This window comes from Culex quinquefasciatus, chromosome 2, assembly GCF_015732765.1.
Source record: "Culex quinquefasciatus strain JHB chromosome 2, VPISU_Cqui_1.0_pri_paternal, whole genome shotgun sequence".
Taxonomy (NCBI): domain Eukaryota; kingdom Metazoa; phylum Arthropoda; class Insecta; order Diptera; family Culicidae; genus Culex; species Culex quinquefasciatus.
Window position 1 is genome coordinate 207,203,085 of NC_051862.1, and position 14,390 is coordinate 207,217,474.

General features: G+C 40.1%; 2 protein-coding genes across 2 annotated transcripts in view; one reads left to right on the forward strand and one right to left on the reverse strand.

Annotated features, from left to right (window-relative positions):
• Positions 1–1,346: 1,346 nt before the first annotated feature.
• Positions 1,347–3,985, reverse strand: LOC6052416 (T-complex protein 1 subunit epsilon). Its single transcript, XM_001868654.2, has 3 exons — positions 3,869–3,985; positions 3,630–3,799; positions 1,347–3,245 (listed from the first exon to the last, which is right to left on the reverse strand). Exons 2-3 carry the CDS (start codon positions 3,735–3,737, stop codon positions 1,731–1,733), a joined length of 1,623 nt encoding a protein of 540 aa, XP_001868689.1. The 5' UTR covers positions 3,738–3,799; positions 3,869–3,985; the 3' UTR covers positions 1,347–1,730.
• Positions 3,986–9,627: 5,642 nt separating this feature from the next.
• Positions 9,628–14,390, forward strand: part of LOC6050974 (TGF-beta receptor type-1) — a 140,264-nt gene continuing 135,501 nt past the window's right edge. The window contains exon 1 of the mRNA XM_038251674.1: positions 9,628–10,677. Within this exon, the coding sequence (XP_038107602.1) occupies positions 10,488–10,677 (190 nt within the window). The 5' untranslated portion in view covers positions 9,628–10,487. The remainder of the gene's footprint in view (positions 10,678–14,390) is intronic.

A 14,390-nucleotide genomic window follows, 5' to 3' on the forward strand; every position in this document is an offset into this window, starting at 1 on the left:
GCGTTGAGAAATAATAGAATCAAATACGTAAAATCGAAATCAAATGGAGGATAGTAAACAGAAGCCGTTTTAGAAAAACAGTGAAACAAAATAAACAGAAGATAGCTGTTAGCTGAAATGGAAAAAAGAGAAACCCCGTTCTGCGATGCTCAGGTACATCCACAGCAGTTGACTCAACATACTGCGAATCAAAACAATACCGTCTACAATCACAAATTACTTCCCTTTCCCACATTGGCGCGCCCCTTTCTTCTAGCCGTCTCTACTCTGACCCTCGCTGGTCAAAGGTTTACGAGTCGTTTCCACAGGCCACCAGCTAGGTTACACCTTGTCATCATGATGACTAAACCAAGCCAACGTGGAGGTAAGAAAATAGGACACTTGCAAGGAACCAGAGCCATGCTGTTTTGTCCAAACAGCACTACGGATGTAGTTGGGCTCCTTCCGGGATGTTCCTCGCCTAGGTGTGTCAACCGACGAGTATCATCAGTATCATGTGCACCCTTGGCCTGCAATTTTTTGAATTTTATAATTTTAGAACAAAATAATTTTATTATTTTAAAACATATAAATTTCACAGTGTTTAAATTTGAGAGCAATGTTGAAAATTTAGAATAAATAAAATTTAAGATTTTTTAAATTTAAACACAAATTGAAAATACTAGGAATTACTATAAAACATTATTTAAACAATTTCAGAGTTTTCTGCATCATCCCGGTACGAGAATCGAACTCACGACCCCTGGATCGGAAATCAAGCACGCCGTTAGTCGAAACCTATCCCCTACCGGTCAGTATTCCCAGTGAGCAGATTTACTCTTTGAAGGGATCTGACTTTGCCGAGCCAGACAGGAATCGAACCCATCACCTTCCGCTTACAAGGCGAAACCCATAACCTCACGGCCACGGAAGCTCGGCAGAGCTGTGGAATTTAAGTACATAAAAATCACAAAATAAATTCCGAAATGAATTATTTTTTAAATTTTTGAATATTTAAAATTTATGGATTTAAGAATTTCTTAATTTCACAAACAAAAAAAAATACAAATATAAAAATTGAATTACAAGCCTAGTTTCAACATTTGGATGTAAAAAAGTGTTTTAAAATGCATTTTACACGCGCCCAATTTCTTTCCAAAGGTGATAGGTGTAAAGTAAAAAAAAAATGATAATTCCAATATTAATCGATTTGGTCAATTCGAGCAAAGCGTGGTAAGGTATAAATCGAAAAATTCTCGATTTTGCTCTGAGCGGGAAAGAATTGAAGTTTAGTTTTTAAGGGAAAGAGTTTCTAAGGATATTTTCTGGGATTTCTTTCATTTCACGCTCAGCAAAACAAGCCCGTCTATGTGTGTTTGTGTAGTATGGGTTTGAGTTTTATTAATAAACTTGCTTGTTTTAGGTAAGTAAACGAATAGTGTGTAGTTTATAAAGCACTTAACTCCTACGATCCTTGACGGCCGTTTGGAAAGCTAGCTTTTAGCGTAATGCAGTTGCAACGATTGTTGCGACGAGAATCTTACGGATAATGTTGTTCTTTTTGCTGCTTTTGCTGCTGTTTCTCTCTTACAGACCGTTCCTTAATGGTTTATGGTTAGGTGAAAAGAGTTTTGGGTGCGCATGAAAGAAGAAGATTAGAGATGTTAAGATTTGCTTGGATTCCTCGAAAATAAGAGAAACGAAGCGCGCAAAAAATACGATGCAAATGAAGAATGACGCGTTGTGTACAATTACTTGTCCGCGGGCGTTCTGACGTCGTCGATCTTGAGGATCATCTTGACGAGCTGGGTGGCGAGCAGAATCTGCTGCTTCTTGGAGTGCAGCGACTCGATCACGTGGTGCTCCTTCATGTCGGAGTTGCCGCTGAGCATGCAGTCGACGCCGAGGGTGGTGCTGTTTTCGGCGACCTGGCGGGACTTGAGCTCGGACAGGGTTTCGATCGGGAGCAGGCCACTGTTTTCGGCGAGAGCGAGGGGGACTGATTCCAGGGCGACACTGAACGAGCGGAACGCGTACTGTTCCAGGGTCGAGAGTTGGTCGGCCTCGCGGGCGACGGCCAGGGAGCAGCTGATTTCGGCGGCTCCACCACCGTAGACTATGCGGGAGTCCTTGATGAGGGAACGGACGACGCACAGGGCGTCGTGGATGGAGCGCTTGGCTTCGGCGGTGATCATTTGGTTGCCACCGCGGATGAGGATGGTGACGGCGCGGGTGTTTTTGCAGTCCTCGATGACCAGCATCTTGTCCTTGGTGGTGCCGAAGCTGAGCTCGCGAACGATGCCGGCTTGGCCGAGCTTGTCGGCGGTGAGTTCCTCGAAACGGGGTACGATTCTGCCGCCGGTGGCGATGGCGATCAGTTCGATTTCTGGACCTCCGACCCAGCGGACGGCCGGCAGTTCCTGCTGCAGCAGCAGATGGTTTGCCTCGTCGTCGAATCCCCACTGGCAGATGGCGAGCGTTGCTCCGGCGTCCTTGACCTGCTTGACCATGCTCAGGAACTTCTCCTGCTCGTACTCGCGCAGCTTGCGGTAGTCCTCGGCCGAGGTCACATCGAGCTTATGCTTGGTCTTGGGCTTCGGCGGCTCGAACGGGCAGGTCAGAATCGCCAGCTTGACATCCTTCAAGACTTTGGGCATCTGCGAGTGCGACATGGTCTTGTCCACGACGACGCCCTTCACCAGGCAAGTGTCCTCCATGCGACCTCCCACCTTGCACTCCAGCTTGATCAGCTCAAAGTTGACGTCCTTCTTCTCCAAATCCGCCACGGTCAGCACCGCGTCCACGGCGATCTCCGCCATCTGCCGGTGGCACTTGTTCACGATCTTGCTGCCCAGCGTCGTCATCGCCACCTGAACCAACGGTTCCTTGTTGTCCAGCGAAATCGGAAACGGACTGGCGATCGAGTCCAGATGCTTGATCGCGCACTGCGCCGCCAGCTCGAACCCATCGGCAATACGAATCGGATGAATTCCCCGATCCAGCAGCGACTCGGCCTGCTCCAACAGCGCACCAGCCAAAACCACAACCCCGGTCGTTCCGTCACCGATCTCGTCGTCCTGCGACTGCGACAGCTGCACCATCAGCTTGCCGATCTCATGGTCGACGTCCATCAGCTTTAGGATGGTGGCACCGTCGTTGGTGACCGTCACGTCACCGTCTCCGGACACCATCATCTTGTCCAGACCCTTCGGCCCGAGCGACGTACGGATGGTGGAGGCGATCTGTCGACCGGCGGTGATGTGGCTCTGAAAAGGAAAAATCTAATTTGAGACTTCTCACTAGCATCAACAAATAACCACCCACGGTGGAGATGCCCTAAGGCAAGAAATAACAGAACCATGAAAAGTGAGGTTAGGTCGTAATTATTCCATCCGGCTGTGAGGAAAAAATCCAATTTCTTCTAAAATTTACGGTTATTTTTGGTGAAAATTTGTGAAATCGATGAAAATACTCTCAAACTAGTCAATTCAAGTAATTTTAATGCAAAAACTGAAGTTTCCAGCCCCAAAATTCAACGAAACTTCCAGATGCCATCCAAGCAAACATCTTCCTACGCAAAGGAAAAGTCATGTTTTGGGACCATGTGATAAATCAACGTCCCAAAAACCGTCAATTTCCCCCACACCTACCTTGATGGCCTCGTTGCCGGTGAGCCGCTTCTGGTTCTCCTGGTCGCGCAGGATGATGAAGGGCCGGCCGTACTCGTCGAACGCGATCGATCCCGGTAAGGACATCATCTTGGGGCCGGGTAGTTTTTTCTCTCCTACTGCCGGAAAGGTTCAAAGTCAGCTGGACGAGTCTGCAGGGAAAACACAAGCAAGTTAAAACTTTTTGAAATTTTCACACCTTTTTTTCTTCAAAAACGCACCACACGCGAGAATTTTTCCGTTCCGCCGTGCTCGCGTGATGACTGATGAATCGAACTGTTTCACCCGTTTCTTCGGGCACAAAGAAGAGGAGGAGCGATTTTGACGGGACGAACAGCCTGAAAGTGAGTCATGTTTTTCGCTGTTTGACAGATGGCGGTGTGAGGTAAAAATTTCAGCAGGGTTGCGCAAAAGGCCTTTTTTTCTGGGGAAGGCGAGAAATGATGCGACAAAAACATTCGAAGTTATTGCGCCTTGGAGCAATTTCTAGAGTTTTGTGTCAATCGTGCTAGGCCTAGATTTTTTCATCACACTGCTTTGCAGGACTGAGAACTGTCAACTTTGCGCACTTTGCACCTTAGTAGAGTGCTGCGGGATTATTTTCATCACAGTTGGCAAACTGAATTTCTATCACACCATCAAAACAAAACAAGTGCAATGCATCGACTTCTGACCCCAATCTAGTCACCAAGCTGTGGTGGCCGTGGCAGTTAAGTCTTGAGATGGTCTGTTAGAGGTTCTTGGATCGATTCTTGTAATTGACACTTTTGGGTTTTTTTTACGGGTTATTTTTTCTAATAAGCTCGAGGCCATAATTATATCTGCCATCTTGTAACCGTTGGTCACAGTTCTTGAACGAACCTTTACTTTTTAACATAATTCCTCAACCTACAATACTACACCCTACACTAGCAGCGAAGGGATTTGCGTACCACTGCAATTAAGACAAGCTCGACAGCGCTGCGTCGAAACTGCATCAAAAATGGGTTGGATTGGAAAATGGTGGAGTTTCCTTCCGGAAAAGATTAGAAGGGAGAAGTGGAATTTTATCACCGATTGCAAAGATCGGAGTCTTTTGCCATTCAGGCGCCTGTGTGGTTAGTCATGTGTCCCAGTGTCAGTCCCGTTTTCGTACTGGTCACGCTCTGCATCCCGGAAAAGAAAGTGCCCCGGCGGAAGTCAATAATCCGCAGGACCTCGGCAACCCACGGTTTTTGGTCGGTCCAGGCTTGTGAGTGCGTAGGGGCCATTGCCTGCATCAAAACGTCCACCATACATCTCCATCTTCACCTCTGGCGGGGAACGCGCCATCATCGTCAAGGAGGTTTCCCTCTCGGTTCAACCGGATCAGCCAGGTGCTGGGTTGGCCGATATCGTCACAGAGAGAAGACGCCTAGCCGCGCGGAAGCCAAGCAACACCCGCTCGACATCCGGCAGCGGAATCCTGCCCGAAGCAGCAACAACAGCCGTTATTTGACTCCAAAGATCCATGATCCATGATGAAAAAATACTGTGATGAAAATAATTGCGCAAGACTCTAGGTAAAGTGCAAAATGCGCAATATTTTGAAAAGAAAATAAAAATACAAATTGCTAGAGTTGAATTCTGGAGTTGTGTTGAAATGATCCAATAAACCAAATTTTCAGTTTTTGCGTTTTGGGTGTTTTTGAAACGGCTTTGAGTCAGGGGTATTAAAAAACACCCAAGAAGCAAAAACTGAAAATTTGGTTTATTGGACCTTTAAAAAAACTCCAGAATTCTCTCCGCAATCTGTCATAATCAGCTCTCTGCTACTCGGTCACGAGAAATTCTGGCAGAGTTGGTTCTGCTAGAATCTTGCTGAATCATTCTAACAGGCGAGATATCTATAATTCTGTAAGAATTTTGCCAGAATAATCTAGCAGAGCGAAACCTGCTGGAATTCTGTGAGAATTTTGCTAGACAAATCTGACAGAGCGAAATCTGTCAAAAATTACTTCATTTCCGCCAAACCGCTTCGTAGCGAACTTGACTTCCGCCAAAATAGTTCTGTCATCGGACTTGTTCTCACAAGTCCACATTTTCGTTTATTTTTTTTTAAAGAAAATGCCGCGTGTGTCCTTTTGTTGGCTATTTGGCTGACTTTTTGGTAAGTTATTCAAATAAATAGTTGTGTGCCGAAATAACTTATTGATTTTTTCAGCAAAAAATACAAAGTCAGCTCGGTGCCGAGATTTGTCCACGCATCTTGTCCCACGGCCATTCGCTCGTCAACGATTGGAACGATCATGGAGTGACAGGTTAATTGAAGCGAGATGAGTCAGCAGGACGTCCGTACCAACAAAACTTAAGGAAAAGGAAGGGACATTTTGTTAGAAACAATTAAGTGCAAAAATGTGAAAGTGTAGCATTCAAAAAGTAAGTGCTAGTGCTTCTGTCTAAGTTTATTGTGATTACGATAATAAATGTTTGAATAAATTCGATTTTGAAAAACCTTTTATTTAACAAATTACAAATGAAAATACCTTATTAACAGCTTCTAGCAAAATTCTAGCAGGATTCTAGCAAAAATTTCCTGCCAGTTCATTCTAGCAGGATTCTTACATAATTCTAGCAGAACGGGCTGTCAGTTCATTCTAGCAGCATTCTAGAAAGATTTTTACAGAACCGGTTGATTTCGCTGGCTCCTGCTAGAACCGGTTATTGCATTTGAGCTAGAATTCTCAAAGAATTCTTGAACAAATCTTTTAACGTTCTAGTAAGAACATTTTCGCTCTGTAAGATTTCTGTAAGAATCCAGCGAGAACGCCGTGAGTGGGTACTTTTTCTCGTGTCACCCAGTCACGGCGTTCTCGCAGAATTCTTCCAGAAATCTTACAGAGCGAAAATATTCTTACTAGAACTTTGCCATCATCCTGCCAGAACTTTGCAAGAATTCTCACAGAATTCTAGCTCAAATGCAATAACCGGTTCTAGCAGGAGCCGGCGAAATCAACCGGTTAAGCGGTATACGCACTTCGGAAGGAACCGGTCAAGAAAAAAATCAAATGGGCAGCAGCGGCAGCGCAAGCAAGTCAGAGAGGGTGAAGAAAAGCCCCAAGAAATCGCTCCCTCTGCTTTGTTCTGCTGTTCGTGAAGCTATTTCTTGACCCCTTTCCTTCCGATCTGCATACTAGCCTTTATGTTAGAATCCTGCTAGAATTTAGCTAGAACAATTCTGACAGGCCAACCTGCTAGAATTCTGTAAGAATTTTGCTAGAATGAGATGGCAAAAATTTCTGTGAGAATCCTGCTAGAATTTTGCTAGAATGTAATGACTAAGATTTTTTTAATTATTTTCTGATAAATATTTTTACATTAAAACCAGTTGCAGCAAATAAAAACGTTTATTTAACAACAGTATTGTTTCACCATTATCACATTTTTGGCTAATCACTAACACTTTTTGAAGTTGGACCTGCTTAATGCTGTTTCTCAGGTCCACTTTCGTCGACGCTCAGCAACTGGAATTCCGCGGATGCGGACTGCTTGGGAAAAAGTGTCGACACAGATTCCGCTGCCATAATTGACGTTCCGTTCCGTTTCCCTGAGACTCTGGCACTGAGTAGTTATAATTGTATTGTGTTACCTTCCGTCCCGGCCTAGGTCCCGGCTAAACTTCGTTCTTTTCCTGTTAAAACAAACATAAGGTTAATTATATTGGATGTTTCATATTTTTCATGAATTTACTCACCAAAACAAGGCGTTGATGAAAAAGCGTCATCCTTCTCCAACAAACGAAACTAAGAGAGCAAATTGACAAGATGGCGAATTATGAAACGGAATCTAATTAGAATCGTACACAAATTCCGTTTCAAACGCATCAACCGGTTCGAACACGGAACCGGTTGATGCGTTTGAAACGGAATTTGTATACGATTCTAAATAGATTCCGTTTCAGAATTCGGATTGAGTTAACTGGGTAGTTCCGGAGAGTTTTGAAAATAGAGTCCTAAAGCCCTACATGTAAATTTGTATGTACAACGGTAAAAAAGGGGCAGCGAATGACCGCGAAGGTTAAAGCTGCCAAAAATAAACAAATAAACAACATATAAACGGTAAAAAAACACGATTAGACACCATTTCTGATAATTTTTGTTTCATTTTGATGCAAAAAAATAAAATTGACAAGACAACATTTATTCGATGGATCAACTATGGTCCACTTTTAAGAGATGTCAAATAGGACTTTTCTCTGTCAAGAACAGCGGCGTTTTAAAAAAATCATTTTATATCTTTTGCGGTCACACAAAGGGTCATTGTACTCAGAAAAATAAACTTTATCTTTGTGAACTATAAAATCACAAATGTAAGCTTAATTTTAGGACCATTCCATTATTGATTATTGGCGTTCTCGATTGCAAGATTTCTACTCGAAACTAGGCGTCCGAAGGCTTGATTGTTGAAATGTTGAGGCAATCTTTTTACACCTTAGCATCCACCCCTGGATTCGAACTGACGACCTCCTCAGTAAGTTTTGAGGAAAACATAAAATAGTTCTGCTCAGAATGAAGTCAATGAGAGGGAAAGCCTAGGGAAAAGCCATGACAATGATCATTCAATTTTGCACAAGAGAAAAGATAATAATTGAATAAATAAGATATTTAAAAAAACATAGAAATTTGTAAATACAAAAAAATCCAAATTTTAAATACAAACTTTCAAATGGTAAAAAGTTTAGAAAAACTAATATACATTTTTCTAAAATTCCTTAATTAAAAATAGGAAAATTTCGTCGTTGAAAAAAAAAACATAAATTCTAGCATAAATTCAAAACAATTTGAAAATCAAAACTTTCACTACATAAGAAATATATTGTGATAAAAAGCAAAAACTACTCGACGGTGGGTGCTCCGTTGAAGAAAAAGAATGCTAAAGGATAAAATTCCACCAAATCAAAATTAGAAATAAAAAAAATAAATTCAGGAATTGGGTCCTAAAATGAAGCTTACATTGCTGATCGAGGGGTGAGACACATGCCCTAATTAATTAAAAATAATCGTTTAGTTAATTAGAATTAACAGTTAGTTGATTGGGATTATCGCTAATCAATTAGCGTATTCCTACCCTTCAAATTTATTCTTGGGCTGACGGACAAACGTCAACAAATCAAAACAAACCAAAAACATCACTCGTGGTTGCGGCCGTAAAGCAAACGTTTGGTAATTTAATTGGCCAAACTGGTCCTAGGACCCCCAGAGCTGATTGGAAATCGACGTTGGTATCGGCGGGTAAGGAAACCAGACACGTTTAACGGCAACTGGAACGAGGAGGACGCGGCGGGACGAAAAAAAAAATTTGCATTAAAATGAAAAAAAGTGATCAGAAATGGTTTTTAATCTTGTTTTTTACCGTTGTAAATAAAAATTGACATAGGCTTTAGTACCCAATTGCAAAATGGTAAAGAGGTCAAATTCTGACTCACGAGCTGTCTCATTCGCGAACGAAAACGAGAGTGGAAGAGATCACGAACAATTGGCTCGAGAACTCGAGTTTGAGGAATGTTTCTCGCGAGTACGTGAGAATTCCAACACAAAAAACCTCAAGAGCCCGAAATTCAAAAAATCAACATAATTTTAGAAATTGGGTACTAAAGCACTAAAGCCCTATGTAAATTTCTATGTACAACGGTAAAAAACACGATTAAAAACCATTTCTGATCACTTTTTTTTTTTTCATTTTAAAGCAAATGAATTTTAAAATTTTAGAATTTTAGAATTTTAGAATTTTAGAATTTTAGAATTTTAGAATTTAGGAATTTTAGAATTATTTTAAATATAATAAAAAAAACTTATTCATTCAAAACTACGACATTTCTGTACGACCCCCAAAAGTTGTTCCGCCTCCAAAAAAGCCTTTTCAACTCCACCCCTGCTGCACAGCCGTTTGTTGACAGCTGACTTTTGCAACACACACTCCATTCATTTTCGCATAAAATTTTCTGACGGGGGCCCCTTCATGCAAAAAAGAAAAGAAAAGAAAAAAAAACTCTTGCAAACCTGGAGCCGAACTGACGTTTTGGGGGGCACAAATAAAATGGCCATCGCCAGCAGCGCAAGTGAGGAAAATCGTTCGCCGCGGGTTGCGCAAATTTAGCAGAATCCAAGAAAATTTCGGATCTCCGGATTGTTGGTCGGGCGGAGTTTACCGTCGGTTGTCGGTTTGAAGGTGGGTCGTGTGTGGCTCGGTGGTTCCGGAATCTGTGGGGTTTTTTGGAGAAGAGTTTTTTTCCTGGTTTTGCTTTCCGGAAGAAATTTGAGTGAGAATTTTTTTCGACGCAAACAGAAAAGTAGTTTTGGAGATTTAATTTTTCGGGAATTCCAGCAAGGAAAAGAGATCTAAAGTTTTGGAAAGGTCAAGAATCCGGTTCGTGCTGCAGTTGTGAAGCCGGGACGCGATTCCGGAAGAGGTGACTCCGGAATTTTCGGATCAAAACAGAGCAGGGTGTGAGAGAGCGAAAGCTGTCAAAGTCGAAAGTGGCCCCCACAAAACCGGGCGGAAAACCGGGAAGAAGCTCCCGAAAATTTTGGTTGCAAATTCAGAAAAGAGGTCAACCACAAAAGGTTGAGTTTGTTTTGATCTGGAAGCGGTTCCGGATTAGAAGAGATCATGCTACCGGCAGCGCCGGCTTAGAGTGTCCTCAAAACAGTGGCAACTTTCTCCTCAGGAAAAGGGAGAAAAAAAGTGGTCCTCCCCGAAAAAGGGGAAGGGGAAGAAATATTGCGCAAGTGTTCTCCACACTCCAATCCAACTCCTCACGTCGATTCTCCTCGTCCTCACTTGAGGAGGAAGACAGTGAAAAACCAGGAATACCTCACGGAAATGTCGACCGGGAACGGTGGCCACAGCAGTAGTAGTAGTAGTGGCGCAAGAATGGCCGGAAGTTGGCGAAATAATCGGTGGCCGAAGAGGCAAGCAAAATGGCAAATTGGTGGAGCAGGAATGATGGTGGCGATGCTGTTGGCGGCGGTGCTGGTGCTGGCGGAATTTGGAGAACGGAACGCAGTGAACGGTGAGTTTCGAGAAGTCTTTCTTTTCTTTGTTGTTGTGGCCCCTGCAGGCTGGCGATGTGTCCTTGAAGAGAAAGAGGATGGATTGAATGTTTAATCGAGGAAGGTTTTTTGGGATTAATGCTTCATTCATCGCAGTTTGTGCAATATTATTAATAAACATAAATATTCATATTTACAGCACATCTACAAATTTAAATCTTTTTGCTAATTGCTCTTAACCTTAAGAAAACTTTAATTAAAACAAGTAGAAAGTATGACAGACATATTTTTATATTTATTGCGATACCCGTCGTCAAAATTGAGGCCTCAAAAAGAAACTATTTTCTGTTGTAGTAGATTCCCGTTGCCAGAGTGGCCAATTCCAGGTCGGTTTCAGAAAAAATGACATTCTAAGTTTCAAGTTGAAATCAAGAGAACGAGATTTGGTCAAAATCTGGATTGCTTACGATATCCTTCGAGTCGAAAAGGACCCCAATCATTTAAAAGAAACTTTTTTTTGACACTCCCCTAGGAGTCGTCAAAAATTCATTTGTCATGTACTCATGTCAAATGTTTATTTAAATTTTAAATTTATTGTCAGAAAATGTCAAAGGGCTCTAGTTTTCATGTGCCGTCGTCTGGGGCGAATCGGGACTACCGTCTGGATAAGGACCAGGAATTTTCACCAAAAGAATATTTTTATTCGTACATAATCTTAATCAAACAAGCGTTTATGACAAACGCGATCATAGAAAGCTTCCCATGCGGCAGTGACGACGCACACCGCGGTTCTGGTGTTCTAGTTTTGGTACGAGCCCATAAACCGAACAAAGTGCAGGGAAGCTTGCCATTCAGCATCTACTTAAGTGAGAGAGTCAGAGATAGCTATTTTTACAACCGCACCACTACACACTCAATCGCGATACCTTAGGTAGATAGCCACTAGCGTCGCGAGCATTGAAAACTTTGAAAACGATATAAACGATGAAAAGCTGAGAAAGCTCCTATTGGAATCCAACGAACTCTGTTAAATGAACTTACGAAATCACGACAAAATGAAGCCTACTTAAAGGCGATTTTAGGAGCACACGGGAAACAAATTGTTTATACCCGGATGAATGTCCTAAGTCACAAAAGTTTTTGCATAAACATTGGACAGTTATGAAAAAGAAACCGAAAAGCTACGATATCTTACATGTTGAAAGGAAACATCGGTAGATGAGATACTACAAACCTGTATATCTCCATCCACAAAATATATGCGCCAGTATTCGAAGCTCAACTTGACAACTTGTCGACTTGGCGACGAAGCGTCGAAAATCGATGCAGTGTGATTTTTTGGCGATTTTTCCGATTAATATTCATGCTGTATCGTCTTATTTACGAAGATGAAAATTACGCCCAGCCATAAAGTAAAACCTATACCTTTCTTTAGTAAGAAAGGCAAAATGATATGTGATAATGTGATCGATTTGGTGTCTTGGGCAAAGTTGTAGGTATAGATATGGACTGCACTGAGAAAAATTATACACGGTATACAAAAATTTAGTGATTTTGAAATTTCACTTTTTGTCACAAAAACTTGATTTGCCAAAAAAACTTTTTTTTTTATTTTCTGATATGTTTTAGAGGACATCAAATGCCAACTTTTCAGAAATTTCCAGAATGGGCAAACAATTTTTGACCGAGATATGATTTTTTGAAACAATACAGATTTAAAAAAAAAAATCGAAATATTGGTTGCAAAAATTTTTCAACTTCATTTTTCGATGCAAAAACGATTTTGCAATCAAAAAGTTTTGATTAAGTGCACCGTTTTCAAGGTAAGGCCATTTTTAGGTAACTTTTTTCAAAATAGTCGCAGTTATTCATTTTTTTAAATTAGTGAACATGTTTTCCCACTTTTGAAAAAAATATTTTTGAAGAGCTAAGAAAGTTCTCTATTTTTTGCGTTTTTGAACTTTGTTGATACGACCCTTAGTTGCTGAGATATTGCCATGCAAAGGTTAAAAAACAGGAAAATTGATGTTTTCTAAGTCTCACAAAACAACCTACAATTTTCTAATGTCGATATCTCAGCAACTATAGGTCCGATTTACAATGTCAAAATTTGAAACATTCGTGAAATTTTCCGAACTTTTCGAAAAAAGTATTTTCAAAAATTTAAAATCAAGACTAACATTTCAAACGGGCCAAACATTCAATATTAATGGGCGTAATATTGAATGTTTGGCCCGTTTGAAATGTTAGTCTTGATTTTAAATTTTTGAAAATACTTTTTTCGAAAAGTTCGGAAAATTTCACGAATGTTTCATATTTTGACATTGTAAATCGGACCTATAGTTGCTGAGATATCGACATTAGAAAATTGTGGGTTGTTTGGGTGAGACTTAGAAAACATCAATTTTCCTGTTTTTTAACCTTTGCATGGCAATATCTCAGCAACTAAGGGTCGTATCAACAAAGTTCAAAAACGCAAAAAATAGAGAACTTTCTTAGCTCTTCAAAAATATTTTTTTCAAAAGTGGGCAAACATGGGCACTGTTTTTAAAAAATGAAAAGCTGCGACTATTTTTAAAAAAGTTACCTAAAAATGGCTATAACTTGAAAACGGTGCACTTTATCAAAAATTCACTAAATTACTTTTTGATTGCAAATTCAATTTTACATCGAAAAATGAAATTGAAAAATTTTTGCAACCGATATTTCGATTTTTTTCAAAAAATCTGTATTGATTCAAAAAATCATAACTCGGTCAAAGATTTTTTGCCCATTCTGGAAATTTCTGAAAAGATGGCATTTTATGTCCTCTAAAACATATAAAAAAAATAAAAAAAATTAAAAAGAGTGTTTTTTGCAAATCAAGTTTTAGTGACAAAAAGTTAAATTAAAAATCACCAAATTTTTTTTACCGTGTATCATTTTTTTTCAGTGTAGTCCATATCCATACCTACAACTTTGTCGAAGACACCAAATCGATAAAAAAATTCCTTCAAAAGATACAGATTTTTGAATTTTCACATATCATTTTTGTATGGACAGCTGCCAAATTTGTATGGACAAACCAATGATGCAAAATGGCTTCTTTGGGCATACCGAAAGCACCAAAAAAGTTTCAGCCGGATTAAAAAATACAAAAATTAAAATTAAAGAAAAAAGACCGATTCCGTAGAGAACTGCTCCAAAGCAAGATTTAACAATGTTGTCCAGCCAAAATGAGTAAAATAATTTGAATTGTCTGCGACATTTAGCACAATAAAAATATTGTTTAAGGTTTTCATCTCCCTTTTCAAAATTTAAAATTTAAGGTAAAGTGGCAAAACTAGTATAATTTGTAACTAAATCATAATAAAAATTTTTTTTACTTTTAAAGGAATCATCCACCCAAATGATCATATCGATACTCAAAAAAATCTGAAATGCTTTAAAAGGTGGTTTCGTAGAAAATATAAACTCTTTATGTTATTTAAAGATAAAAAAAAACTAGTTTCTCTTGATTTCTTTTGAAAGTTTATCTTTGAACAAAATATCCGTCAAATTTTTATTACAGCGAATGAAAATATTACTAACCTAAGTTAGTTTCTTTAAAAAACTGAAAATCTGAACAATTTTCAACATTGAAAACTTATAAAATTTACTTGAATATTCTTTATAGTTGAAATATTTATTACGTTGTTATTTAAAAAAAATATTTGAGAAAATTGATAAATTTCACGAATTTTCGTCATCCACG